The sequence below is a fragment of the Buteo buteo genome, chromosome 17, assembly GCF_964188355.1.
Source record: "Buteo buteo chromosome 17, bButBut1.hap1.1, whole genome shotgun sequence".
Taxonomy (NCBI): domain Eukaryota; kingdom Metazoa; phylum Chordata; class Aves; order Accipitriformes; family Accipitridae; genus Buteo; species Buteo buteo.
Window position 1 is genome coordinate 23,041,647 of NC_134187.1, and position 26,025 is coordinate 23,067,671.

The following is a 26,025-nucleotide window of genomic DNA, read 5'->3' on the forward strand; positions in this document are numbered from 1 at the left end:
TTACTCTGTTGCCTTTCACCCAGTCTTTAACCCTTTTTTTCAAGAGTTTTTAACAAGAAGAAGGGACCGGGAATGCTGCTGTTGCTGCTGCGAGTGGCCCTCACTTGTGTGGCTAGAGGTCTCTTCTGGAAGCCCAAAGATACTGGTGTGAATCTTCTTTTGCCCTAGAGAGAATTAAGCTCTCAGACCCATAAGAGGAAGCCTCTCACGTGTTTTAATGAAACCTGTATTTTCTAGTAGGTTTTTGCAGAGCCTGTTTCCGTATGTGTATGCTGCTAGGTTCTGGCCCTGCGGTTTACAAAAGGAAGAAAAGCTCAACTTTGAGGATTGCAATTGAATGTGAAACAAGAACACTTGAGGCAATTCTGGCCATGCACAGAAGTTTACATTCTTCAGAGAAACTTCTCTGGTAAAAACTCAGGCAGCTCTGAAGTTGGTCAAGAGTTTTGATGACATACCTGTCCAAAGAGGCCTCATGACACTAACCAGTGATCATTTCCAAAGGATTGGTATCAAAGAAAAGGACCAAAACTGAAAGGAAATACAGGAGTGAGGGGAAACAGTTACAACAGTGAAGAGATAGCAGATCAGTTCATTAGCAAGATACCTTGATCAATTTGGCAAGACAATTGTGTACTTTCACAAATGCAGGAAAGGAGGTATATGTGGAATGTAAGGCACTGATCTCAAACTTCAGAGCTTGGGTGGATCCACACACTGCTCCAGCATGTCTGAAGAGTGTGGTTCTGGCATGTGTTCACCACTTAAAGCAGACATGGTGAGAGGTATTGCTATGAAAAGTAAGGAATGGTATTAAGCTGTTAGGGAGGGCCCTAGAGCAGTGATATGGAAAAAGAAATGAATACTATTGTCTTGACTGTGTTATCACTTTTAGCAGTATCACCTAATACTTGTTACCAGAAATATGTTGATATTGCTATCAGTCTTATTTGCATATCTCATGCTGGGACTTCCAGCACCACCCCTCTCTAGAATTTTAGGTAGAGCTCTGTCAGCTATTTAGCATGAAGAATTTGTTGCATATGTAGGAAAAAATTACTGTATGCATGTGTAGCACAGGATGTTCCTAGTTACACCTTGTTTAGAAGAGCGGACCTGAGTCTCTCAGCTTATTTCCAAGTGATGAGAAATGTGCTAAACTTTATACTTCTGTAGCTACCATCTTAACTCCTCAACAGTACTGGTTTATGTACCATGTGATGGAAAAAATGTTTGTGCTCCACTGCACAAATTAACCAACAACTGCTGTTCCCAGGGCTGTGTTGGCAGCTCTGTTGAAATCATCAATAGTGCTGCTAAGCAAGAGAGGAAGCTACCAACAAAAAAACCATGTTCAGTTCAGCTCGACTGAAAGTGTAAAGGAAGGGAAAACTACTACAAACTTGAAAAAGACTTTCTGAGGAGAAAAACTGTATTTTATTAAGTTATCTCCTATGAAGACTTGAAAGCACCAACAAATTATAATTAGTAGAGATACTAAATATTGATAAATTATTTATAAACTAAATAGTAAGAAGAAACTTATTTTTATAAGTTATTGTAAAATAATATTACTTTCCTTCACTGGGTTTTACGGAGACAAACCACAGGGCAGAATGTTGGCTATTTTATCTTTCTATAAAATGAACATTGTTTTAAAACTTTTCCTATCTGATTAAATTCGAATGAATAGAAGGATAACTGATTTTCTAAAATTCATAAAAGTTACAAGACTAATAACAAAATGCACTAATGGAAATAATGTCCTTATACATTAAAGTCTTAGAAATATTTTATGAGCATAAGATACCTTACTTTTGATGCAGCTAAACAGCCTGATACAAGCATTGCAAGATACTGTTCAGCTTTGGGTTATAAACTGTGGCACATAACTATTGGAGAAATATAACTTACAGAGGGTATTACAAGTTGTGGCATAACACAGATCTATTAGTGCATAGACACGATAGTGCTTAAAAACTGTGTTCTCATGTTTTAAATATTCATCTAATATGTAAATATCAGAAGTTATGACGTCTTATTTCTAGAAGCCCCTAGATTTGTTTTAATATTTGACCCTGTTCTCAGATTTTGTGGATGCATCTCATTCCTGCAAATAGCTGTACCTGCAATTCATATAGATGCCTATATTCTATTACAGTAATGTTATAGAGACTGCCAGAGACTGTCATGTCTTGTGTTCTAGGCATTTGGTGTATCTATAGCAAGAGTCTATACCTGCTTTAATGTGGTCAGTTTAAGATCTGAGTCAACTAAAACTTACAAATACAGTAGCCTGTATGTGTAGTTAATACTCATATGGACTTTTTCTCACAAAGCGAAAGGAAAACCCCTATCTCTTCTCCTATTGTTTCCTTCCTCTTTCCACAGGTGTCAGGCTTTGATCTTGTATTTGCTTGGGGTGCAGATAACTGATTTTTCCACATACAGACTAGCCTCTGGTTATAGGATGTATGCACTGCATATTGCATCTTATTTGGTATCGATACGCTTACCTCATAGGTAGAAGACGACTTCATTGTCTGTGGCTTTTCAGCATTCTAGAGACAACAATGGCCATAAAATCTTCCTAAAACTAAAACAATGCTTATTTAGAGAACAGGAACAAGGCATCAATTGAACAGAATTTTAAGATAAGTCACACTTCTGTGGGCACTCCTGTAGGTATTCTCCAGCCAGGTCTCTGGGAGCCACACTATATACATCTCCATTGCTTATTTTTCTTTTGCTCAATTCCTGCTTTTCAGGAAACAGTTTGCTGGGCTCCTTGCACTGGCTTTGTCCTATTGTATGCCTTGAGATTTTGTTGGCAAAAGTTTTATCTCAGCTGCTATTTCTTGCTGCTTCTCTTTTGTCTTAGGAAAAAATCAGTTTATTAAATCAGTAACTAACTAAGGAGTTATAACATCAAATGAAGCCATTCCATATATTTTGGAAGTGCTGCACCTAATTTTAAATACATGGATAGTGCCAGTTGTTGGACCTGCTTACATAAGTATGTCTTGAATCTGCAGGTGTTTACACAAGTAGAATAGAGATAATACTTCTTTTCACCTAGATTTTAGAAGCAGTGAACTTTGTATCAGATGGGTAACATGGAATAGCCAGCATCAAACATGAAGTCTGCAGGCAGGTATTGAATAGGGTCTGCTGAGATCTGGAGAGAGAGACAGTGTATTATATTGTCTTAAAAGTGTGATTTTTATAGTCTTGAAACAACTTGTGAACTAGACACAGACTTGCCAAGTAATTTTGACAATGGGCAATAAAATTCTTGGTCAGCAAAATGAAGTTGTGATTTTGCTTTTAGCCAGCAGCCTGTGGTTAAAGCATTCACAGAAGTATGTTGGATTACCAGGCTTAATCCCTTGCCTTGCTTGAGAGGATTTGTACCCGTGCTTCCAACCCTCAAGAGATTTCTCTGGCTGCCACAAAATAAGAAGAGAGAGATGCAGTGCTTAATTTCTCCTCCTGGTGCCATTCCACTTTGTATAATTAATTAAGCATTCACTGAGGCAGGGACCAGAACACAGCTGACCCATCATTTAAATACTGCCCTAATTATCTGACTAGAGAGTCTCCCCCTGCCCTTTTTTTCCCCTCATCTGTCTCATGCTGTCTGATCTGGAAGACAGCAATGTTTGCAGCAAGAAATAAAAAAGTGCTACAGAATAGCCTTATCACATGGCTAGGGGGTATCTGGGTAGAGTGATAGCTTTGGTTTTTTTCCTGGGCCTATATATCAAGTGGCATTGCAGTTTCTTTGCATGAAGTCATGGTAACATGAAAGACATCATGTCTCTCTCTCACCTTTTTCACATGTCCAATCCCACTGAACTCTTAAAGCCAACTGGGTTGTTAAGTGCTGTGCTAACAGCACCAACAGAAAATGGTTTTGTGAGAACTGTTTTGATATGCGTATTTGTTGACTCAAATATTCATAACACTGGTAGTATTCATAACATTGATAATACCGAACTCACCTTCTTACCTTGCAGTAAGTTGTTTTAGAATTTTTATTTTGCAATTAACATCCACCTGACACCAGTACTAATTTTCCGTCTCACAACTATTACAAATGCTAGATAATAATTCTAAATAAGACTTGATCAAAATTAATAACACGACTTAATGCTTAGCCACCTGAGGAGTTGCATGGAAGTTGAGACATAAAGATCCAGATTAAAAAAAACAAACCTTAGATGCCTGAAATGAAATTTAAGCAAAATTTAAATCCCAGTCTGCAGTTGAGATCCTGAAAATACCTATTAACCTATCACTTCAGTATCAGCTATGCTTTATATATAGTTTGATGTATAGCTTGACTGTATTTGAGAGAAAGAGCTGTTGAGTTCAGTGAATGGTTTTGTATGTACATTGTGGTGTTCAGTGTGAAAATATAACTGCAGAAGAAAAGATAGCTTCTTGCTCAGCATATCTGCTCTTGCCCAAATTCAGTCTTTATCCTTCAGAAGAGACAGTAAGAATATACTAGAATTATGCTGGTTTTATCCCTAAAAAGGAAACACGAAGGTGCTGCATATTGGATGCTGTTACAACTTCTGCAGTCAGCATAAGCTATGCAACAAAAGTCAGGATATGTACACGTGTGCAGCTCTGCTCTCTGAAGTCTTTGCACTGAACTGCCTACAGTGGTTAAAGCATTCATAGGGTATGGGCAGGCTCCACTTAAGAATTTAATTTGAGGATAACATGGTTGCTAGCAAATGAAAACTTTTCCAGGAGTTTCTGTATTAGTAATGGTACATATGAGTCATGAAGATCACGGAGTGACTTTGACATCACTGGGAGAGTTTGCAGGCTAGTAACTGGGAACGCTTTTCTCACTTGCAAACTAAAATCATTTTCATGATTTTGACGGCCTGGAACTAAATGTCATTTTCACAAAGATGCTTTCAGAAGAGAGCCACATCCTGAAAATGACTCAGCGAAGGTTGTATCATGCAGATGGCAGAAGCAATGACAAGTACTCTGGAACTGAGGCTTCTCATTATTGTTGTTGCTGCTGTTATTGTGAAGCAGGAAATTTCGTACTCCTTTACCTAAGCAGATAATAAAGATGCACTTGTTATTGCGGGAAAAAGAAAAAAAAAGCTGTACTTAAGTGCTTGCCTAAAGATGTGTTTACCTTGGTCTCACCAATCAATATTATTGTTTGAGTTGAACACTGAGTTGAAACTGGTGTCAGTAAAGTAGACAACTTTTCTGAAGCTTATGCAGAAAGAAGGCTTTAAAGTGAGGAAATGGGGCCTTTTTGACATATTTTATCTCAATATAAAACCAGAAACTTTAACAGATTTTGATATTATTGCTAAAGCATAATGGATAGAAATGTGGTCTTCGAGACTTCATGTTCAATGCATGCTTACAATAGAAATAAACTAATATAAAAGTATCAATTATTATTGACATATTTAGTATGTCAGATTGTATGTATAAAAGACATAGCTACTATTTGAAAAAGCCCATGTTGCTAGCTTTTAAGTTTGGAGAGAAATAATGTGCTAATCCTTGTTTCAAAGAGATGGCAAGTGAGAGTGACCAGAGCGGTAAGTGGCAGCATGCAGTTTTTATCAGGAGGTCTCTGAATAATTGATTGTGCCGCATACACATGCATAATGTAATTTGGATCTACTAAATGCAGTCCATAGAAAACCCTGTGGATTATAGTTGGGGGGAAAATAGGAAAAGTGAAGATATGGCACAATACTGAGTTTTAATTTCTTCTTAAAGAAAATTTCCATCTTAGAGTGAAGCATCCAGTAGCAGGAAGTCCATTCCATCAGTGTGCTGTTGGAGAGACATCTGAGCTCATTACAACTTAGAGTAAAAATCTTGCCGACTACTTTTCACATGGAAGATGATTCTGTCCTAGTTGGAAGTTGATTCATCTTGAAATAGGTCGGTTGTGAGCTCCGTCTGAGTTGGAGAAAATTATATCAGCCATGGTTTTCTGACTGTATTTCCTCTGGAAAGGAAAGCAGTTGTATCAGAACAGCAACGTGGGGTTCCTTGTTTATCAATTAATCCAGATAAAATTTGTTCAGTTAACAAACATACGAGTGTTTGGTTTTGTTTTTTCCCCTTAATGTTGTATTACCCTTACAAACTTACCCTGGAAGCTAAAATTAAACATACGTAAATCACAGTGTAGCTTGAAGTGGCAACTGGCAGAGATTCGAGCAGCAGGCTTGATAGAGTGTTTTCAAAACTGTTTTAAAACAGATTACCATTTTGTTGTGTATAACCTTTCTTCTTTTTTATTGAAGATGGCTCGTGGAACACAGAACCTCAGAAGATAGTTAAACTGGGGGTTCTGCCTGTTAGAAGCCTGCTTGTGATGGAGGAGACCATTTGGGCTGCATGTGGTGGACAAATTTTTATAATCAGCACTGTGACACATTCCATAGAGGTAAACGCTTTTAAAAGCATTGCTCACATACTATGCTACAGCGTATAAGTGGTGAAATTTTAAACATTAAAATCTGTTTAATAAGCTTCATGATTCAGGAAGCTTTTAATGAAATATGGTTTCAGTTCTGTTAAATCCCACTCCCCGCAGTTTGAAATTCTGCCATGATGTTCTCTGCTGTTGCTGATGTCTCATTAGACCTAGGTTTGTTTCCACGTTCCCCCAGCTTTCCATAAGGTGCTTGGAACTTGTAGAGTATTTGAGGCAAGAGGTTTGCTTAAAAATGAGATCTGAGGAAGGGCAGCAAAGTGGGTTCCTATAGGAATTGCCTGTTAATTCCAGAAGAAGGTTTAATTAAGAGACTGCCTCTACATAGTTAGATGTTACTTGTACTTTGCAATGATTTCATAATGTATTTCTTCAGAGTTTTGCTTCTCAGTGGCCTACAGAAAATTCCTTTGCGTAAGGACATTTTCCAATGAGTAATCATACAAAAGTCAGCTTTTCTGGAAGGAGAGAAGAGTGTTAAGGATTCAAGCTCATATTTGTGACCACATTTTCCAGAAAGCATTAAGCCCTCATTTCTGTCACAATTGCAGTCTCCACCAAAAGAATGTCTTAGTGGTCTAAAGTTTAGAGTTGATGAGACGTTAGGAATTAAGCCTCTCCTTCGACCTACAGTACAGTTACACTGAGTTGCATGATGTTTACAGCCATGAAGTTCTTTCAGACAGGAGTCGTGATGAGCTCACAGCCGCCTCCTTTGTGTGCTTTGTTGCTGCTTTTTTGTTTCATTGATGATCGTGTTTTCTCCCAACAATCGTCTATTTGGTACAATTGATTCTGTGAGTCATTGTCATGGGTTTGCAGGGAAATAGCTAACATCCTAATTTTTTTTTGTCTTTATCTGTGCTTTCTGGATGATTTGTTTCATCCAAGTAGATGCTCAGATCATATATTTTCCTACTTTATTTTTCTTGTAGGCTTGTTTTGTTGATAGTTTGAATGGTATGATGAGGGAAAGATTTTGAAGAGTGATTTGGATAGGTGCTTGAAATGGACCTTTATTAACTTCACTGGGGGGGCAGGGTGGCCTCTGGGACACCTGGTTACTGTCCTACAGACTTCAATGATGAATCTCGCTGATTCTCACCAAGAAATACATAGCAATGGTAAGAGATCACAGCCAGATTGTTCCTGAGTGAGGTTGGTTATATACAGCCAGATCTCTAAATAGTTTTGGCAATTCTGGCTTAATTCTATCACAAACCTCTTGCTAGATCAGGTGGCATGGCTGCAGTTTGGGCTATGCTGTGCTGTTTTGGCACAGGAGAACAAAACCAGAGTTAGATGGGCTTTGAGGATTAAAGAATGTATAAAGCTTACTCTATCAAAATACAGTATAGCATAACGGATTGCAGTATTGAAAACAGAAGTTCAGAGATATAAAATAACAAATATTCTATCAATATCTGTCAGACATGGTAGTTTCATTTTTCAGCTGTTACTGCAAGTTTTCCTGTAAAAGCATCACAGGAGGGTTTTTTTTCATTTCCAGAGTGCTTCATAAACCAACCTATCCATTGTATTCAGAGCTCAGATTATTATAGATCCACTGACTTTTATAGCTATAATTAATATACAGGCAATGAATGCTGTAGCAAACAACATATAAGAAATTATGCAACTAGAAATGGTGAGTATGGGTTGAATAATGTTTTCTTGACACAGATCATTTTATTCAACAACATGATGATTTTTTGTACGACTGGCTGAGGGTCATCTTTTTTATTCCACACAAATTTCCATACCATAGCATGTCATCTTCCTCATAGAACTGTGAACAAATGATGATTTTCTGTTGCCTCTTTACTGGTCCTAAGACATACACAAGTACTGATCTTGTTTTCGTCATCTCACCAGAATAAACAGCTCACTAATGTTTCCGCTATTGCTACCTGCTCAGTTACCTGACTTGTTTTGATAACTTCCTGGGTTTATATTTCCAGAATTGATCTGCTATGAAGTGCATACCATGTTCATTGGCAGTACCGTTTCAATATTATGTTATACATGAGGCAATTTAGACTCTGTCTACTGGCAATATTTTAACAACATCAGCACCTGAATACATCTGAGGTACCTCTTTCTTACTGTGCAGAGCAGAAGCTTTGCTGTATGAAGGGAAACAGCAGCAAGCAAATGTTTGTTCTTCCTCTGTGCCCTCTCTTGTTGAGAGTTAGTAGTAATGATTTGACTCAAGATTTTTTGCATAATATCCATCTTTGCTCTATCAACAGGAATCCAGGTGTTGCACAGGGCTCAACTGTTATTCTTCCCTCTTTGCTGAACTCCTTTATAGTGCCGTATAGTTCAAATTACAGCTGCTTGTTTGTTCATTGCCTTCTACTACCATGCATACATATTATATGCTCTGTGTCATATACGTTATCTATAAAGGCACCTGACTAGTTTTTAAGGCCATATTTGTGCAAGCCCATGAGCACATTCAAGACCATTTTGTAAACTTCGTCCTTGTGAGGCGCTCCCTGCTTCATAGGTATCTCATATTTAACTGTCTGTGCGTTTGCTAAGTGCAGAGTACATTATCCTTGAAAACAATCTTACTCCATGCCTCCTTGCTTTTCTAAGATTCTTATTTAAGCTTTTTTTTTTTTAATAACTATTAGTAAATGAGCAGGTTTGGCATCCTATGTATTGGGTTTGGATGTTATTCACTTTTCCTGCTTTTTTTCCCCTCTGATATGGATAAGGCTCTCAATTCACTTGTTTTAATGATATGTTACTGTAATAGAAAGTTTTAGGAAATGTCTTTTATTGGCACAGTGCCCCAAACTGGCACAATGCCTCAAGCTGCTTGGCAAGGGACGTGTGAGAAATGCATTGCTGTTATGTATTAATTACATATTCTAATACTCTTTTCTGTGAGGAAGAAATTTGTCTTTAGTCTTGACCCTAGATCTGACAGTTGTATTACTGTTGGGTATAGACCTTGATCCCATAGTGGTCTCTGTGCCTGTAGACCCTTACGCTCTGCAAAGGCAGTATGTGTTTTTTTAAAACCAACAAAAAATGCCAGAGTATTTAATGGTATAAAGTCACCAATTGAATGACAATCCATCCTGGTTTGTTTTGTCTTGTTTTTAAAACTTGGCTAACTATACAGGAGTTACTGTGACGTGCTCAGCTGAATAAACAAAACAAATGAAAATCCCTATACATGAGTGTATGTTGTCTGAGTACTGTAACTTCTTTAACGTAGTAGAAGTCATTTGTTCTACCTTGTGGACAATGATACCCATTATGCATCTCTCATGAAGCTTGAGAAATCGTGGTTCAGTTCTTGGTGCAGCTGTTTGGTGCAAGCGGGCACCCCCGCGAAAGAAAGACTCCAGCTATGCCCCGCGCTGCTGAAACAATAGTGAGTTATGTTGGGCTGTGCCGCTGGGCAGGCGGGCTGCAGCATCCAGAATCTCTTCTGCAGCTCTTGTGTTGCTGTAGAGCTTGAACGAGAGAGCCTGAGGGGAAAAAAGCTGGGCTCTGAATGGAGAGGAATGTAGGTATGAAAAATAAAAGAGGAAAGTAAAATGCAGTTCAATTTTTTTTTTTTAATAACAAAGGGAATAAGATATTTTGGTCCCTTTGTATCTGTATTTCTTGTTATGAGAAGAAAAAAATAATTGAAGAAAAAGACCAGCTATTGGGTTTCAGATAGACATGTAATGGAAACAGATGTCAAATCTATCCTCTATACAAAAATTTATGCATTTGTAAAAGAACATACAGGTTTGGGCTATGTTCCTGCTCTGTGTTAGAAGACCCTTTGAATGAGAAGAATAGTTCTTTTTACGTGCTTCTTGTGGCGTTGACGGTGTTACAGTTTTATTTTAAATGTCTACGTGTTTCAGCAGACAGCTGTACGAATAGCAGCAGGACAGACTAAGTGGGAGTATACTGAGTTGGCTGGTAAAAATGAAATGTGACAAAAATGCATGCGCAAGTTGTTTACACTGGCACCAACAGAATTGTCAGCTGTGCTTAGACCGCTCCAGAGAAAATTCATTTCTTAACAATCTGCTTCATTTTTTTTCTAATTTCAAACAGTGCAAGTTGCTGGTCAGGTTCTCTTCAGCCGCCTTGGATCTAATTTTCAAAAGTCAGTTGGTCATCAGTGTAGGGGTGCATGAGTCTGTAAACAGGAGTTACTATTTGAAAATCCTTTTTGCAATGAAACATGCATGATGAGAATATCGGGAAATTTAGTCATAAGAGCTGTTTCAGGCTTTGAAAGATGTTGTTCATGGATGAATTCTTCTATTGAATAAATTGTATGATTTTTCAAATTGTGTATATAATTTCGTAAAGAATGAATGGAGGTTACTTGAGGAAAACGGTGAATATAAATGTGCCTACCAGAGGTGCTTACCTTGCATTCTGCAGTGGTGTTATTTGAAGAGTCAAAAGGTAATACAGTAACGCTCAAAAACTGAACCACTGCCTAATAGCTGAAGAGAAACTTCTGTTCATTTACTAAAAACTGAACATTTGAAAAATAGTGTTAACAAATGAAAAGAAAAAAAAAATCATTCTCCTTATTTTTAAACAGCAGGTTTCTCAGTGGAAAGTAGTAATTTATGCAGTAATAACGTACAAAAAGAAAATTAAATGCCTACTAAGTACAATATCAAAACTTACACTTTGTGAAAGCTTGAACTTTCATTTTTCATCTCTGATCTTAGCCTGTTTGTTGAATTTAGATGGAGAATTTGAACAATATATCTATAACCCTAATATGTTCAAAACATAACTGTCTTAGGCTAAGAGCTTATCTTGAGAAACATGTAATTTAGATTTTGATGCAAAATGACCAAAATGTAACTCTTAATTGTAATGCATGGAAAATTTAACTGTACTTTTACAAGGAGGAAGGGGGTACTTCCGCATTTTGTCTGCAAATATAATTAAGAGTATATAATATGTAGTGTGAATATTAGAGCAGATATTTACTTCCATATTTCTCAGAGACCTTTGTATCCAAGGGACAGTTTGTCATTTATTTAGCTGAGGAAGTTTTATGTTTATCAGAATAGCTCTCTGTATTTGATAATAGTTGGCATAACATTAAAAGGCTGTGTTTAACTTCAGAGACAGTTTACTTACAATACAAAACTGGAAAAAAAAACCCAACCCTACTTCTTGTTAATGATTAAAGAACTTTACTACAGCTTTATCTTGCACGTTAACCGGGGCATGTAGAGAGGTTTCAGCCTTTCTGGAGCCATGCAGAAGTTGTAACTGTGGAGGCACTAGATCAAGGAAAAAGGTCTGCTGTCAAAGTCTTGTATTACTCATCTTCAGAAGGAGGATTTTGGCCTTTCTAATGAGAAGCATCAATATTTTGAAGGACAGGAAAGCAAAATAGCTAATACTTTTGAAATTCAAAAGTGTCTAAGAGTTGAAAAGCAAGCGACTGTATTAAGACTCACATTGTTATGTACATGGTTGAGCAAATAATTTATATTCATAAACACTCTACTTTCTAAAGATGACTTTTTCCTTGATTCTATTATCCGTGTTCTCAAAAGACCCCCTAACAGAACAGAAGAAAAGTATTTTTTATTGTTTAAAGAAAAGTCCTGCTGTAGATAAAAGTAACTGTTCTGGTTTCAGCTGGGATAGAGTTAATTTATTCTAGTAGCTGGTAGAGTGTGTTTTGGATTTAGTGTGAGAATAAAATTGATAACGCACTGATGTTTTACTTGTTGCTAAGTAGCGCTTATCCTAAGTCAAGGATTTTTCAGTTTCCCATTCTCTGCCAGCGAGGAGGGGCACAAGAAGCTGGGAGGGAGCATGGCCAGGACAGCTGACCCGAACTAGCCAAAGGGATATTCCGTACCATAGGACGTCATGTGCAGTATATGAACTGGGGGGAGTTGGCCAGGAGGGGTGGATCGCTGCTTGGGCATCGGTCAGCGGGTGGTGAGCAGTTGCACTGTGCATCACTTGGCTTTTTTTCTTGGGTTTTATTTCTCTCTTTTTGTTATATTCCTTTTTGTTACAGTTGTTGTTATTATTGATTATTATTATTTATTATTATAATTATTATCATTATTATTATTTTAGTTATTAAACTGTTCTTACCTCATCCCTCGAGTTTTACTTTTTTTTCCAATTCTCCCCGTCCTACTGGGAGCAAGGAGGAGTGAGCGAGCGGCTGCATCGTAATTAGTTGCTGGCTGGGGTTTAAACCATGACAGTAGCATATTAGGAAAAAAATCTGCCCATTCCCAAGAATCTCATCTGTGGTAGTTTTCCCAAAGGAGTATCAATAAAGAAATACAAAATCCTTTTAAGTCTGAGCTGTTACAGACTTGCCAGCCCTACCATGTGATATTTTCAATAAATACAGTATCTAAGTTACTGTGAAGTTACTCGGTCATTAGGTAGAACTTTGGCTCAAGAGCTGAGAATCCTTCCATACTAAAGATGATGTATTTTCAAAAAAAAGTAACAGGAAAATTAATACATCATATGCAGCAGTCAGAACATGTCCTGAGCAAAGCAGAGGAAGCTAGCTTTGTCCTTGACGCAGAGGACAAAGATACAGTGCCTACACTGAAGAGCTGGTAACGAAGGTTGAATGATTTTCAGTTGCATCTCCCCACATAGTCCTTGTTTTTCTTACAGAGCCATTTTGAAGCCCATCAAGAGGAAGGGATGGTAATCTCTCACATGGCTGTTGCTGGAGTGGGAATCTGGATTGCCTTCACATCTGGATCTACACTTCGCCTCTTCCACACTGAGACACTGAAACACCTCCAGGATATTAACATTGCCACACCTGTTCACAATATGCTGCCAGGTAGCTGAATCACATCATATGATAACATTTTTGTTTTGGCTTTATCACCATCGTTCTCCAGAGTGTCGTAGATTAGGCCAGAATCAGAAAATCCATCTCGGACTTTGAGTCTGGTAACTGTCTCATGTCTATTTGCTTTAGTAAATCACAGTCTGTCGCCTACACAGAAGAATGTGTGCGGTGAGCTGGTTGAGTAACAGCTCTCCTCCTTGGAGGTTATGAAGGTTATTATATAGATAAGCAGGTGAATTCTTCTGTTTAGTCTTTTTTTGTGTGTGTGTGTGGCTGTGAAGCAGTAGGGCAATGCAGTCTGACATGAAAACATGTTTGCTTTGCAGAGCATTTCTTCTGGAACTTAGTATCAAAGTACATGATGGAGTCAATTTGCCTAGGATCTGGACCAGAAAGCCATGTGCTTAATTTTAGTTACATCAGTAGTCCCAGTGCACTCAGCTTAACCACTCACTGCCATTTTGGAGTGTGTTCAGTGTTTTGCTAATTGAGCTTTAATTTGTTGAATTAAAAGGTTAATCTTACAAGTAAAGATAGAACCTGTGGTTGTTAGGATAAAGTTTAACAGATCTTTAAGTGCCTTAAGGCACAAGGTGTTCAATCACCCCCAAATCATCAGTGTCACAGACAGTTGCACTGGCCTGTATCGGTTTTGCAAGTGAGCGGCTGGGACCTCAGCATCAGCCAGCACATCGGGTGGGAGCTGTGGCAGTGCCGGGAGATGAGACAGACAGACAGAAAGGCAAGACTGGCATGGCTGAGCATGAGGTGTCCGTGAGGGGACAACCGTTCTTCTTGTCTCTTCTTGTTTATGGACTGCAATAGACCAAGCTTCTGCAGTTTTTGTGGGCAATGTGTGCACCAGCTTTGTTGCTTTGTTTCTAGCAGAAGCCAGTTCTTCCCGCACTGAGATTATATTTATATTCTTAAAAGAGTTTGGTATAAATCTTGCATGAAAAATGTTTCTCTTCTTCAGTCTCTGTCTTCTTACCACTTTTTCTTTCAGATGACGTTAGCTTTGCAATAAAGCTCTATTTTAAATTGTGTCCATTTATATCATGTTCTAGGCAGGGTGGTTTTTTACATGTGGTGTTGACTGTAGCACCAACACTGAACAGCAGCAAATAGCCTGCCTTTAAATAGGTCATTTGATTGAATTCATCACAGTTATGCAAAGAAATCAAGATCAGTTGTAAAAAGAAGATTAACTTTTCATATGTTCTGCTGTTTATAGCGGGGAGGGAAAGGGAAGTAGGGCCTCCCTTATACATGTTTTCTGCATATAAACATCTTAAAAAATTTGGCTTTAGTGTTCATTGCCATGGTAATAAAACTACTGATGTAACATACTGATTTTTTTAAAAAATATTTGTAGCTAATTCTATCTCCCTGGTGTCATTCTTACCCATTTTAGTTCCTTTTTTTTTTTTTCCCCTCGGTGTCTTCACAGAAAGTATGCCAATGAATGGAAATGGAAATTTATTTCAGGAGTAGAACATTATTACAGCAAATGCTCCAAGGGAGAATCCATTCTAAAAATGAAATGAATTTCAGTTATTTAGCAGCAGCTCTTGGGCCTGTTTATATGATCCCAATAATGCTGCAACAACAAAGGCAAAAAGACAGAGGAGTAGGAGGTTTACATAATAAAGCAGCAGTAAGGACTTTTTGGAACTAAAAGCAGCCAAAGAATAAGTCAAGCTCTGTGTAGTATATACTGAGACTAAAAAAAGAAAAAAAACCAACAAAGTGAAACAGAAAAGGAGTGAAATAGCTGCGTATTTACAAAATATGTATTTGCCTTTACTGTGACTTTTTAGGACTTTTAAAGGAAACAGCTCTGTTAGTTTTCTGAAATCCAGCAGGAGTTTCTTAATATGCAAAAATAACAGGAAAGTAAAAACTCAACTGGTATTGAAATGAGAGAGAAGAAATTGGTGTAAAAATATTGCTGAGTCTTAAGAAGAGAGATTAAAAAGGCAAGGTCTTGATATAACTTCGAAGAAGCTGGACTTCTTTTGCTAAGATTTTAGTAGGAACAACAATATGTAATATTGACCTGATGGGCTACCTAGAGTTGTCATCTGTGTCTTCATTAGAGCAATGTAAACGAGAGGAATGTCGCTCCATGAAGTTAATGGAATTACTTTGTTGTTATACAGTAGAAGTAAAAGCAAAATTTACTGTCGCTGTCAGGAATGGTTACCGTAAGTTACAGTGCTGTATTTAAAGGACAGCTGTAGTAACTAGTTAAAATAGAGGAGTAGGAGGTTCTCATAACCTTAGTAACCAGTTCTCATAGCATTAGATTTTCCCAGTTTTGCTCTTAGGAGAAGACGAGCTTAAATATCACTGCCTGCTCCCCTTGTTGTAAAGGGTGTGCCTCCTTTGCTTTGAGGAAGACAACCCTGCAGCACAGTGGGCAGGATAGAATCACAGAGGAATGAAGTGTAAGGCAAATGGCACAGGAGGTGATTGTCCTTACGATTTGGTGAAGTTCAGTAGTGTAAACAAGCAGACTATGTCTGGCAGAATCTTTTATCTGCTGGATGTAACTTTTTTAATCTGTAGCAGTCTACTTGTGGAGAATGCAGCTGGGAGGGCTCTTGCTTTCTGGAGTTACAGGAGGTTTGTCTGTAGGAATGCAGGACTGGAAATGAAACCAGGGTCACGGAGACAACGGTGGGGGTAGACTTTTAGTCCAGAGTGGTCCGTGGTACCTTAACTTCATATATCATCAGAAATAATTCCTAATAATGTGTAACAAGCTTGTGTTCTACAACAAAACACCAAAAAAGCACAAATGCCATATGAGAAAAGAAGAGAGTGGTTGAGAGGAAGAGCATCATCATTGTTACAGGTCCAGGTAACCATTTATTTCACTATTTGGTAAACCACAGTAAGCTGGATTGCTTTTAAGTGGCCCAAGCACAGCTCTGTGAGCTGAACAGAGGGCATACTGAGTAGCAGGGAAAAAAAAAAAATCTATTAACATTTGAAGACAAATAGACACACTTCACTAATGCAATGTACTTCATTTGTGGAGCAAGTTTATGCTTAGCATTTGTGAATTTGTGATCTGTAGTTGAAATCTCAACAAAGGCAGCTTTTCACCAGCCTTTATCATAGCTTGCACAAAAAAAAAAAAAAAAAAAAAAAAAAATCATATTGTACATGAATAGACAGTCCACTTGTTTTTTCGTCGTCACATTCAATATTTCATTATTCAAGAACATCCTTAAACATTTTTTTCCTTTCAGCTCTAAAAGAGTTTGTCCTTTTAAATAGATTACTGTGACCTTGATACATGCAATTTCATTGCTCATATGGAGGGTGACAGGTTACCTGTTTAACAAAGAGGTGATTTCTGCATAACTTGCTGTATTCTGTTTAAATCCATATATCCTCTAATGACATGTGTGTTTCCTGGAAACAGATCAGAAAAGCAAAGGGAAGAAAAAAAAAGTATCATTTCCTCTCTGCAGAAAACAAACTATACTTTGAGGCTTACAGCTTTCTTTTGTCCCCACCCCACCAGGTGCCAGACCATAAAATGATTTTACTGCTGGGAAACGATAAAAAGATTGGGAAAAACTGTAGGTCAGCCCAATAGATCTGTACAGTGGGCTTGGGTTTTTTTTCATATAGTAAGAGCAGCGTGGTCATGTAAGAGGATATGCACCAGTATGCCCTTGCATTTACCTAGGGTTGACTTTGGAAGATCTGTGTGGGACCACATGAGGGTTTACCTGGGTCTGGTGGTTGTTGTAGTTGAGACCTGAAAAAAGGTGAACATAGAGCAGAACATAGGCAATAAAACCATCTGTCCATGTATAAGCTTAATTGTTGGCTTCGGTTCTTCATAAAGTCAAGATCTTGGTCAGATTATTTTACAGGTTTTAACAGTTCTGTCTGCATTGGGACAGTGTGATCTAAAAGTTGTCACTTAAAGATAAAAGTATTTGATTGGGTTTGGCATTTATGTTTATCATTTTCCCTTCTTAACTTGATAATTTCTGTGCTTACTGCGTAACGCATTCTGGAGAATTGCTTTTACATTTTTTTTTCTCTGAATTTGAAATATATCAAAATAAAAAGTCACAAAATAACAAAGAAAAGTATGATTTCAAACCTTGGCTAGCAGATAACAAATTAATATTTTAAATTATTATGTTAATAGGGTTTTTTAATCTATATATAATTTTTTTAGTTGTTATTTAGTTATGCTATTTCAAGGTATATTTTCAGATGCAGATGTTTCCTGCTTTTCCAAGTTTCAAAGCAAGTGGTTTTCCTTTTGACCTCACTATAGATGGTTCATGCTTAAGGTAGTGCTTGGTGTTTAAGATTCTAAGCTGCTGGCTGATAATTTGCTTTTTTCACCTATGGAAACAGTAATGCATGGTACCAGTTCTCCCTGATAAAAATTACTGGTTAGAAGTTGCTTCAGGGTTGGAGTACAAAATCATTATTTTACGTTTTAAAAGTTTAAAAAAGTGTTAAACATCTATTGTTTAAAAATGTGAGCATCCTGCTTCTGCAAGGGGTTTGAGAGGCAAAAGTACAATTGGAGTTTTTGATAATTTTAAAAGTTTAAAAATTGTACTTAAGGATTTCTGTGTGTAGTTTGTAAAACAAGCTTTAAGTGAAATGGAGTGAGGTTAAGCTCACCTGCAGTTACCTTGCCCTTGCTGTGGCACTGGTTGTGGGAGAGGACTCACGTCATACATAACTTGAGCGAGCCTGAGCAATAAATCACAGAATTCAAATACTGATTTTTGAAAACTCCAATACACAGAGGTGTTTGGGCATCAGTGTTTGAACTTCTTTTGTGCTGAAGAAGTGCCTTTGTGTGCTTTGTTTTGGAAACTAAATTAATCCAATTAATATATCAAAAAACCCTAAAAAACCAAACTAAAACAAAAAACCCCTACACCAAAAAACCCCACCAAAACAAAACCAACCACAGAAAAAGAAACATCAAAAAAGCAAACTCCAAGCTTCAAAAGGCTTGCAATTTATCTATAGGCATAGACTGTCTGTGCTTATCTAGCTGACGAGGGCTGATGCAGTCCTACCAGCTTAAACAACTGCAGTTTATGGAAAACAACATAGGTGTCTCTGAAGGTCTGCGTGAGTAGATGGAGCCTCTTCAACTTACTTGAGCTTGTTACACCTGCCGAGGGCGACCTAATCATCGTGCCTTTGGGGTATTTTAGAATGTGGGTTTGGGTAGGCAGAGCTGGGATTTCAGATACGTGTGCCTTTTACAACACACCATCACTGAGTTTATACTCTGTTTTTGTAAAGTTCTGTGGGGAAAGACTTGAATTGTGGTCTGCCTCCTGCCTTCCAGTTGAGTGTTTTGGGCTACAGTCAAGCTGCTCCTTCCCTGCTTTCCTGCTGGGTCTGTGATTCATGTATTCTTGGATGTAAATTGGCTCAGCTTCAAGGGACGAGATGGAAAATGCATTCATTTGTGATACACCATAATTAAGGTCCTTTTCCAAAGTGTGAACATGCGGGTTCATCCAAGTTATATCAGATGTGGAATCCAAACTCCCTACTTAGTGATGAAGTGAGAGCTATGATGATGGGAATGACTGCTCTCCTGCATGTGAAGTTAGTCATAACTCCAAGAACATGTAGGTTTTGAACCTGGAGAATTCCAGCAGAGTTTAAATGCTTCTCCACATAAACTTGGGCCGTGGCGAAAGGTTGGGCAGGCTGTGGTTTCCATTTCTGAAACTTTTGAAGGCCATTTTCAAAATCCATCTAAACTAAATCAAACGTATTTAGTAAGCGTTGCGAGCAAAAATTACTTCGTTTTCATTAGAAAAATATCAATCCCATAAATAATAAGTTGCAGAAAAACATAGAATCATAGAATAATTTTGATTGGAAATTAGTCTAGAGGTCATCTTGTCCATCCTTCTTGAAGCAAGCCTGATTAGGTGTGGTTGTTCAAGGACTTGTCCAGCCAAAGTTTTCATATCTTTGGATAGGATGGAGATTCCACAACCTGTCTGAGCAACCCGTTTTACAGTGTTTGACCACCCTTCTGATGAAGAAGCTTTTCCCTACTTAAAATCCAAATTTCCCACGTTCCAAATTTGATCCGTTGCGTCTTACCCTACCAGCGTGCACATCTGAACAGAGTCTGACTCTGTCTTCTGTGCACTCTCCTGTCAGAGAGGTGCAAACAGCACTTCTTTAACCTCTCTTTGTACACTGTGTGCTCCAGTCTCCTGGTCATCTTGGTCGCCTTCCATTGGACTTGTTCCAATCTGCCAATGCCGTTTTTGTACGGGGGGCACCCAAGTTCAAACAGGGGGACACAGCACTTCTGATGCAGTTTCACAGAGTAAAAACTAGGAGTAAAAAGTAATCGTGAACAGGTTTGAGTCTCGAGTATAGCATGTTATGGCAATATATTATTGAGTATTGTGAAGCAAAATGCCTTTCAGTTTTATTATTGAGAATATACAAACATAGTCTATTTGTAAAGAAAATCTATGTCTGTTTTTAGATACTGTGGTTTAGAGATGTAGGACAGAATATTGCAGAAGTCTGATAGTATTTAAACTGTCACATATGTAAAGTTTAATACCACAATCCAGCAAAATACTGCGATGAGTGCTTTGCTGAATGAGATGGTACCGCTGATTGTGTTTGCCTGAAGTTACCTTGATCTAGGCAAAGATCCTCACTCTTAAGTAACGGAGCACTTCCTAAACTTCGCAGGGCAGCAGCGTGTTTCTGTGACCAGCCTCCTGGTGTGCCACGGTTTATTACTGGTTGGAACAAACCTGGGTATAATAGTAGCATTACCGGTGCCACGCTTGCAGGGGATTCCCAAAGTAACTGGTGAGTGAAATTTCTCAAATGGATCAAGTACAATGGTTTTATACTGAAGATTTCATTTCTCTTCTGTCGGTAGCTTAAGTGAACCTGCTAAATTATATGTATTGTTTAGATATACGTCAGAGCTCTGTGATGAAATTATATTTGTTGTTCTTCTTGAGCTTTACAGTATATCCAGATACTTGTCTAGTTTTGTCTCGGTTGTTCGAGCCGGGACAACTTTTTTTCTTTAGGGCATAAGAATAGGATAGGCATTAATCCTGTCAGAGTACAGTCAAATATATGGGGATGAGAAGAGAATGCAAGCAATCTTTCTTCCAGATTTGGGGAAAATAGAAGCATTAGGTGTGGAGACATAGATACTAAAAGTTTAGTATGTTGTCTGACTGGTTATTCAGTAAATTGGTTTTGTGCCCTTTCTCCCCAAAACTTCGAATATATGAGAGTATATATTTCATTTTTTTGACAATGATCAGATTTTTGCATTTTGGAGAGATGCATTTATTGAGTTACTTCATATTACCCCATTTGAAATACAAATGCATGAATGCTGCTGTATCACTTTCCAAATGTTTAAGCAACTAGCAGAAGCAAGATTTTTAAAGTGTGTTTAATAGGGGCTTTGCCATGCTGCGTTTTGGGTTCAGAATTCTGCTCGAGCTTCTGCGCTGTGGAGGGAAGCTGGCAGATTTTAGGAGGCAAGCTGTTTGCAGCTTCCTTCAGGGGGAAAAAAAAGCTTATGTAACTTTGCAAAACGAAAACAAAACCCTCTGTGTTCAGCAAAATACGCAGCAATAATTCAGTATGACACAGGATGAATGCTTCTTAAAAATATGGCACCTATGTTAGGTGAAAATAAATGCAGTGCAAGAAAATGTACAGTTGCAGAATCAAAAAATCTCTCATTTTATTCTTCCATTTTCTGTTTTGATCATTGTGGTTTATGTCATTTGTATTTTCCTGCATTTATTTTGGGTCAAGATTTGTCAGATTTCACAAATCTAGCAACATTACGTTTAGAAATCTATTTTTATAGTCTTCAATACCATATTTGGAATTTGAACTGAAAAAATTGCGACTTTTTCCAGTTGTGCTTCCAATAGTGATAATTCATCTTTATATCATTGCACTTTCTATAAAAACAGGATAGGTTTTATTATAACCTGGAATGCATTAGGGAGTTAGGGATGGATTTGTAGGGTTGTGGGTTTTTCCCCTTGATAGCCTAGCTCTTTTCCATATTGTAGCTGATTTTGTAAAATTTCCATTTGTAGCTGATTTTTTTCCTTCTTTTTTGGCTGTAAAAGCCACATTTACTGATATTGTTACAGCTTCTGAATTTGGCCATATGCAGTTTGGTTTTCATACATTCTAATGATTTGCACGGTGTAAATCTTCCTTGTACTACCACCATCCCACTGTTTAAATATGTTTTAAAAAATTAATATTTTTTCAGTCATTTCCTTATAAATCTGCCACAGTAACTAGAAAGCCATTCAGAAGAATGAGTTTTAGTTCCTGCTGTATAGCGTGGAGGGGTCTGTTACAACGAAACAGATGTTCACGCTATTCTGGAGAGGTACAGAGGTACAATAGGATTAATTGAAAACCACGTATTTTGTTTGTGGATTACTGGAGAAAACTCAGTGTTACATTTGTGTCGATGCCAACAAAAAGAAGTTAGCTGCATTTCTGTACTCATGCTGTTGTGAGAACAGAGCACAAAAGTAAGTCAACTAAAATTCATAATGCCATGTGTCAGTGGACATATTAGTACAGTCCTAAAACACTTGTGGTACGACAGATTATTTTTTTGTACATTTTTTCTGTAAATTGTGTACACACGAGGCGAAAGACAGACTGGATGCATATAATAGGGTTTTAAGAGTTAGGCTTTTCTGAGCAAACTTCATGAACTAATTATGGTAGAACACTGTGGTAAAATACTGTTCTTTAATTGTCTTTTTCTTTTGGCTCCAGGAAGAGGAATGGTGTCATATCATGCACACAATGGCCCGGTCAAGTTTCTTGTCACGGCTGCATCTATAAACAAGAAGAACCGAAACAAACAGAGGAACAGCCTGCCTCCTAGCTCAGAACCTAAAGACGACGACCAAAAGAACATTCTGCACAATGAAAGACCAAACTCTTGCCTTAGTAACACCCATGACACTGCAATTTGGCTGGGGGGTTCGGTAGGATCCATTGCACAAAAAAGTGACTTGTCATCATCTTCTGGATCCCTTACTTTGTCTCAAGGATCAAGTTCCCTAGAACACAGGCCAGAGGACAGTAACATTTATGAGCTTTTGAATGATCAAAATATCTCATTTAAAAGTAAAAGACAGAGATCCAAGAAAATGAAAGCAAGTTCAGTATTAGTCATTTCTGGTGGCCAAGGACACAGAAGAGTGAACAAGAAGACCAAGCAGCAGCGACCAGATGAACTAGTGTCTTCAGTGATGGTCTGGCAAATCCCACTATTAAATATCTAACTGGACTAAATCCAAGATACTTTCTGCTATTAAAAAAAGTCTGATATCCTTGTACAGAAATGGCAGCTTAGGACCCAAACAGATAGTCTATATACACCTGGGAACAATTTCAGTAGGCTTTGATCACAGGATTAAGGGTTGCAAGACAGTCCTCGCATACTTAGAACATTCTGCAGTGTGAGGGTATTGGAAAACATTTAGCTGTTGATGCTATCCTTGATACTTAGAACAAAAAGGATCTGTTAGACACTTTTAAATGGTTTTAGAATCTCTGCCTTATTTATATTTACATTTATAAATATCATAATTATATTCTGTAGCACTTAGGGAAGGCAAAGAACACATGCCATGTCTCATGCTGGTTTTTGCTTATGTAAATCAGCTGTTGTTTCTTTTTCCAAAGTGACATATTGCATGGACTGTAGATTTTAACAAATTAGCAAATATTTTTAAACAATAAATAGTCTAATGCAAGCTAATACTAATTTGGTAATTACTATAATAGTTTGTAACATCATTCCACAAGCCAGAGTTGGGTCTGGACAAAAGCAGTTATATTAATTGATTGGTATTTGTTTATTTCAACATAGAAAATAGATTTTTTATTAGTATTATTTCTAATGCTCAGTATTATTAAAAACGTTGCAGTACAAAAAGCACATTAATTTTCTTGCTAGGTGCAATGTGTCTGTGACTGGCCTTTGTTGTACAGAGAAAGTTCTAAGGGTGCTATGGCTTAGGGCAAATAGAAAATACAGATACAGGACAGCTGTGCACTGGAGTGCTGCTAATGCATTCTCCCCAGCAACTTGGTTATCAAAGCTAGACATGCACTATGCTGTTTTTAAGGAGGCATGCACATCCAGGAACTTAATAATGAAATTATTAATTAAATCATTAATTGGGGAGAAATACACTAATATTGGAATATCTATAGGAAGTGCGGGTAATCACTGTGGGTGTAGGTCCTACACCAGTTGATTTGTGCTGTGGCCTCAGGCAAACACCTATCAAATAATGTCACAGCACAACAGCAGAGATATGGTCATATCGGAGTGGTAGTCACCTCTTTTCACGCAGAGTTTCAGGAAAGCATGGTCATGTAAATGGATATTGTGAAAATAGTGTGCATGGCTTCATTCACTCAGGTAAGCAGTTGCTTTGGTGGTGTTAGAGGGCTGAATTCTAAATAGAGACCTAATCATCGTTTCTTAATGAATCGATGTATTTCCAAAGGAAACTTTGAATTTGGGATTCCTACTGAAATTGCTTTATGTGCTAGTCTCTGCATGTGTAATATAAGACCAGAGCCTTCAGCTCAGAAGGATATTGCCAAAAATGGTGATGAGACACATCCTTCAGTCAAAATATGTTTAATACAGATAACATGTTGAATGGAGTCACTGGGAACATCCTTTTCCCTTGTCAATAGACTGAAAGATACAGAGAAATTAGGGTGATTAAGTTTCAGTTGAATATGTTAAGAACTCTAATACTGTCCATCAGTTCAGTAAAATGCAAATTAAATATATCTGAAGCAGGAGGTTTGTCAGATGTATGCATTGACTAGAATCAAGTAAAACTTCTGGCTACTTTGGTGCTATTATTACCATCCCAGTAAGGGGGTGGTTTGCCCTGAAATTATTTCTGCTACTTCTAATGCAAACTCCTTGATTCCACCATGGTTTGTTTCAATCTGCCTAGTTTAAATCGACATCAACCATAATTACAGTGTTTCCCAGCACTTGGCATTTCAAGGTAAACTGTACTAGGGACTGAATTACTTTGTTCGATATAAGATAATGGGTTTTTTTTCAAAATAGTGGTAGGTTGGTGGAGTTTTTTTAATGTTGCTGAAATTTATTGTCTTTATTTTGCAGCAGATTTATGTATCTCTTAAATTTTCAGTCTGTCTGCTCTAAAAAGCAAACCTCTATCAAGGTGACCCCAAAATCGGTGGGTGGGCTGACTTACCAAGTTTGACAGAGCACTGGAGTAACGTCAGGTCTTCCCTGCCACCAAGTACATGGGACAGAGGGAATGCCAGTGCGGTCAGTCTTTGCCTGTGAGGCAGCACCAAAATAGACATTTCAAAAATCAGATACGCACCCCAATTTCTTTTCAGAGGTTTTGCCTGCATCCTGATCAGAACGGGATTCTTGAGCCAGAATAGCACGGACTTCAATGAGTCACGAAGGACACTTGTTACAGATGGGATTGTAGGTTTAGGGTCTTCATTACCATTTTGTGCTTTTATTCTGTGTCTTCCGCTGTGTATCTTGCAACTTCAGTTGGGTGCTGTCAGCATCGGCATGGGCTTAAGTGTTGGCATCAGTCCTGGTGGGGAAAAAAAAAAAAAAAAAAAGGCAGAGTGCCTCTAAGCCAGGCAGCTGGCAGCATTTTCCCAAACTTTCCTCTTCTCCCTGGCCTACTGCCTGGGCTTGCTTGGCTTGAGGGATGAAGGCCAGTTGCATTTTCTACACTCTTCCATAGCTGTGGCCCTGGGAGCTGCTGTTTGCCCACTGTGTGGAAGTACTACATTGTACAGTTTAATGTATGTATATTGAAAAACAAGTTAAAAGATTCTTCTGTGTATAAAGCATATATAATCTAGTATCCCTTTGCTACACTGCAGTAAAAAGACCACAGGTTTTATTCTGCATGCTCCTTCGGTGTGGGATTCCACATCTGTGCCTTTGGGACTGGAGGATCATCTCCACTCTCGTGGATCTTTATCAGTAGGAGCAGTAAGCAGAGTCCACCACACATTCAGCTGGAAATCCATGCATGGCCTTATTACAGGATCTGCTAGCAGTAATGCATGAGACTTTTAAAGTGAAATTCATCCTATCTTCCAGCTGAAATGTAACATCCTTCAGTTTTAGCAATAAAACAGTAGAAACAAAGTACAAACCTGCTCTTCTGAAAGTACATCAGACTCTCGCCAGTGACTTCAGTAAGAACAGAACTGGGTCCCTCATTTACATTACACTATTTTGAAAATACATATCTATTTATCTTACTAAGCTGTAAAGCAAAAAAGAAGCTGTATGTCTGTCTGCAAAAGTACACATTGTCATGAACTACATTTTTAGTAACTAACTGAGCACAAGGTGCGATGTTTGTTTTCTGATATGCAGCTAACTGGTATTACCTTACTATGAAAATGGGCAGGAACCAAAGTTTCTCTTAGAGCTGGCAAATAGTCTCTACAGCTGTTGTAGACTATGCTGATAGGTAGGCTGGATTTTGCTTTCTGATACTGCTTTTCTAGATTAATAGAAGTTATGGAAAATATTAGGAAAAGAGGGGAGCAA

At 38.0% G+C, this 26,025-nt stretch overlaps 1 protein-coding gene across 5 annotated transcripts in view; it reads left to right on the forward strand.

Moving 5' to 3' along the window:
• The window catches only part of ARHGEF10 (Rho guanine nucleotide exchange factor 10), a 117,394-nt gene extending 94,174 nt beyond the window's left edge, over nt 1–23,220 (forward strand). For all 5 annotated transcript variants that reach the window (XM_075049252.1, XM_075049250.1, XM_075049253.1 and 2 more), the window contains 4 exons: nt 6,312–6,454; nt 13,163–13,337; nt 20,094–20,216; nt 22,194–23,220. In XM_075049252.1, coding sequence (XP_074905353.1) covers nt 6,312–6,454; nt 13,163–13,337; nt 20,094–20,216; nt 22,194–22,708 — 956 coding nt within the window. In that variant the 3' untranslated portion in view covers nt 22,709–23,220. The remainder of the gene's footprint in view (nt 1–6,311; nt 6,455–13,162; nt 13,338–20,093; nt 20,217–22,193) is intronic.
• Nucleotides 23,221–26,025: the final 2,805 nt, after the last annotated feature.